The sequence below is a fragment of the Microtus oregoni genome, unplaced genomic scaffold (assembly GCF_018167655.1).
Source record: "Microtus oregoni isolate MIOR12 unplaced genomic scaffold, Mior012 000017F_ref0000208, whole genome shotgun sequence".
Lineage (NCBI taxonomy): Eukaryota > Metazoa > Chordata > Mammalia > Rodentia > Cricetidae > Microtus > Microtus oregoni.
The window spans coordinates 3,754,388-3,758,573 of NW_024543076.1; the positions used below are offsets into that span (position 1 = coordinate 3,754,388).

The 4,186-nt window shown below is 47.6% G+C and overlaps 1 protein-coding gene across 1 annotated transcript; it reads left to right on the top strand.

The window, feature by feature from the left end:
- The first annotated feature begins 1,176 nt into the window (after window positions 1-1,176).
- On the top strand, window positions 1,177-3,945 carry Tomm5 (translocase of outer mitochondrial membrane 5). The gene is made up of 2 exons (XM_041667670.1): window positions 1,177-1,390; window positions 3,473-3,945. Exons 1-2 carry the CDS (start codon window positions 1,270-1,272, stop codon window positions 3,505-3,507), a joined length of 156 nt encoding a protein of 51 aa, XP_041523604.1. The 5' UTR covers window positions 1,177-1,269; the 3' UTR covers window positions 3,508-3,945.
- Window positions 3,946-4,186: the final 241 nt, after the last annotated feature.

Genomic DNA, 4,186 nt, shown 5'->3' on the forward strand with positions numbered 1-4,186 from the left:
ATGTGTAAGGATCAGCTAACTCCAAAAATGAGGGTACAGAAATGATACGGGAAATGTCAAAAACTCAGTCTTTGGGGTTCTAGAAGTCTAACTAGGTTTGAAACTCACTGGTAAACTTGAAACTGTTTTTTGTTTTGTTTTGTTTTGGGCAGGTCATTGTTTGTTTATTTTGGAGTTGTTTGTTTGTTCTTTGAGATTGCGTCTCTAGTCCAGATTTGCTTTGTAACCCAGGCTGGTCTTTGAATTTGTGGTAATTCTTCTGCCTCTGTCTCCTGAGGGCTGAGATTAAGGGTGTGTGACACAGTTCCCACCTTGACCTTGAACTATGATCCTCTTTCCCACCTCTTGCGGGGAACACGGGTGTGCTGCGCTACGCTGAGTAGTTTTTGTCATCTTGGCACAAACTAGAGACACCTGGGAAGAGAAAACCTCAATTGAGGACCGGTCTCCGCCAGCTTAGCTTGTTGGTGGGTCTGTGAGGGGCACCGCCAAGACTACTGCTGGAGGAGAGTTTAGCCCATGGTGGGCGGTGCCAACCCTCGGTTGGTCTTGAGTTGTGTAAGAAAGGTAGTTGGGGAGACCAGGGCAAACTAACAGATAACGGCAGCATCCCCTCCTTGGTCTTTACTTCAGTTCCTGCCTCTAGATGCGGGTTTGAGCTCCTGCTGTGGCTTCCCTGGATGAAAGACTATAACAGGTTAGGGGAAATAAACCCTTTCCTCTCCAAGTTGCTTTGATGGCGCTTATCACTACAGAAAACAAACAGCTACACACGAAGTTTATGCGGTGCTAGGGCTTGAACTCAGGGCTTCATGCATGTTAAGTAAACGATTTGGCAAATGAACTACATACTCAACTAAGTTTTTTCAGGCTGGTGTATTTTAATTTTCGTATCTAGAAAATGAAAATTATAATGTGCAATTCACGATATACTGTCTCTGGTACTCTATAAATGCTAGTTATTGTTATTTATGGTGGTCCACGTTCAGATGCCTCCTTACTGGAAATCATAAAACAACTTTACAGTTGGTACAGACTAAGAAACAGTTCACCAAGACTCTGAGATTTAAGACTGCGATCGCCCCCTGCTGGTCTCCTTGCTTCAAATGCACGCCGGCTGGATGCGGATTGTCCCTCGCCGGTTCCCGTCGCAGGACGGAAACGAGGGGTGGGACAGGAAGTAGTGTCTGGCTGAGTTCGGGTGCGTGCAAGGCGGCCGCTGGAGGAGGGCAAGGTGCAGCGCCTGCAAGCTTTGGAGAAAGAGCCGCGATGTTCCGGATCGAGGGTCTCGCGCCGAAGCTGGACCCTGAGGAGATGAAGCGGAAGATGCGCGAGGATGTGATCTCCTCCATTCGGAACTTCCTCATCTACGTGGCCCTGCTGCGAGTCAGTGAGTGTCCTTTGGGAGTGTGGCCGTGAGGCCACACGTCCACCCCAGCCCTGCACGCGTTCGTGGGGCCTTGAGCTGAGCATCCTGGGGAGAGCAGGGCGGGCTGGAGGGCTCCTGCATGTCCAGGGCGACCCAACTGCGTGCCCTCTAGAGGTCTGCGGGTCCTGATAATGTGCCAAGTGCACGTGGTGGCCGAGGGCGCATGGCTAAGTCACCTTTGCTCGCCCCACGTTTGTGCTTGAAGATCTTCAGGAGTTATCCCTTGAGCAATACCCACATTTGGCACACCTAGAAACGGTCCCTGGGAAGTGGCTAACCCAAGGTCATTTTGGCGATTCAGAATAAACCTGACCTAGAATCCCGACCTCTTACTCGGTACCAGGCACTTCTCTTCTTGCCTTTAAAATCCGAAAAGATTTGCTTTCTTTGTGTTTATCTGTACAGAGGGTGAAATAAATAGTTGGTTTTCCTTTTTCCAAAAAGAGAAAGGATGGGCGTCTGAGGAGCTACCGAGAATACCTGAAGTATTTGATTTCACCATTGCGCCAAAGTTAATTTCGTTAGTTGATCTCTGTTCCTTTTACAACCGAGAGCTTGAGTTCAAGGGGCACATGAGGGTTAAACACAGACTGGTAAATGGTCTCTGCCTCCAAGCTGAATCCACGCTTGGTGGCAGGAACCAATTCCCGGAAGTTGTACTCTGCCCTCCACACCTGCACCGAGGCTTGCAAGCAGGCGTGCACACACCACAGAACACACACAATAAATAATAGTGGTTTTCTGAGGGGAAGGAGAGGGGTTCAGACCGGGTTTCTCCGTGTAGCGCTGGCTGTCCTGCAACTAGCTCTGTAGATCAGGCTGACCTCGACCTCAAAGAGATGAGTTCGCCTGCCTCTATCGCCAGAGTGCTGGGATTAAAGGTGTGTGCCACTACTGTCTGACAATATTTTTTTTAAAAAAAATTAAAATTAGTCCTCTAATAATTTAACAGAATTGCCTGACCCTCGATCTCAGTACAGTGTCCTTCTCATTGTTCCGTGCTTGCTTGTGTAGAGTTGGCTGCTGTGCAGGCAGAGGCAGGAGTGGCTCAGGTGTGTGAAGAACACACCGAGGCTGGCCTGGAATTCGCTGGGGTGGAGGCCTCATTCACTCCGGTGCCTCTTCTGCTGTGTTCTCGGTCTCGCTGGCCTCTCCAGGAGAGATGCCCAAGTCATCTTGCTCATCCACAGCTTCTTGAAACTGCTTCCTTTTCCATCCTCTTAACCTTTCCTTGTAGAAGAACTGCCGAGAAAACGTCAGCTTCATGGTCTTTGTGTTTGATGTGCACCAGTTTATCACTCTTTAAAGAATTTTTATTTGTCCACCTGTCTGTATGTGAACCACATGCCGGCAGGTGCCTGCACAGTCCAGAAGAGGGTGTTGGAACCTCTGGAACTAGAGTTAAAACAGGTGATTGTGAGCAGCCAGATGTGAGTGCTGGAATCTGAACTCAGGTCCTCCTGATTGACAACGGACAGGTTTAACAGCTGGCTCATCTCTCGTTACAGTAATGTCACTTAGTATTCCACACAGCTCTTGGTAAACCGGTTATCACACCAGCATGGAAGGGCTTAAGTGGCTGGTCGGATCAGAGAAAACAGCGGGCGTCTGCTCTTTCAGGGTTTTCCCTACCCCATGCCTTCTTCCAGTCTTTGGTTTTCCCAGGATTGGGAATTGAACCTAATTCTCACTTGTTAGGATTTTATTCTGTTTATTTAGGTTAGAGTAAATCCCCAGAGCTAGAGGTTTCCCTTGGGAAAGTGCTTGCCTGGCCTGTGTAAGGCCTTGGGTTCCGCTCCCAGTACTGCAAAATAAATCAAAGGTCCCCACAGTCCAGGACCACTGGAGTTGTTTATGACCTGGAGGAAAGAGGCTGATTGTAAGGGTATACTCTATGGCGATGGCAATTGAGTCACGCTGGAATCCCTTGTGAGAGTGATCCTAGTAGAGGTTTGGGAGTTGTTTCCGAAACCATATTTCATAAAGCTTTTTCCTTTACTGTGGACTCATAGAATAAAACCTAATTTGGGGTTTTTCTTTCAGCTCCATATATCTTAAAGAAGTTGGACAGTATATGAGGATTGGGAGTCCCGCGGATGCATTGCATGAAGAACCTGGTGACAGTTTCTCCTCCTGTCTGCAGATGAATTGGCCCAGAAAGGTGTAAGACTGATTAAATGGACATAAAAACTCTCCTTGTTAAGAACACGTCGGGCCTTGGGAACTGACCTTCATAGCTGAAATATAAAAGTATTTGGGAAGTGCAAAAAGATGTCTTGTGGTCATGGTGTGCCCGCGAGCCCGTGCTGTCCACCTCTGAGTGTCGATGGGACTGTCAAGATGTCAGACTCCGAGGGGCTTGTGTCTGAAATGGCAGTCGTTTCTGTTTACAACTTCCGCTCCAAGTGTATTTGTGAAGAGCCTGTTTGGGAGTCAGCACACACCCACAGTGACACTTAGGCACAGAACCGTCAGTCTATATTTTTAATAAACATTCTGAACATTCTGATGAAAAAGCTTGGGTTTCTGGCTTTTTGTTTGTTTTGGTCCCACTTTTTGCTGATGATGTCCGTCACTACTGCAATATCGTGACTATTGCCCCCGTAGTGAGTTTCTTTTGAACTTTATGTGGCAGTATGCTTCTCTGCCAAAATCTTAATGAACTGTGCTTGGTGCTGAAAATACAAACATCACGAAAAATAGGGAAATGTCTTTTTGAAAAATCAAATAGTTCTCTAAGTTTGTTGGCTAAAGGGG

Excerpts from the sequence above, each read along its gene's own strand:
- Tomm5 (XM_041667670.1), top strand. The coding sequence starts at position 1,270 with ATGTTCCGGATCGAGGGTCTCGCGCCGAAGCTGGACCCTGAGGAGATG. Across the intron at positions 1,391-3,472 it reads CGTGGCCCTGCTGCGAGTCA|CTCCATATATCTTAAAGAAG; the intron begins GTGAGTGTCCTT and ends TTTTTCTTTCAG.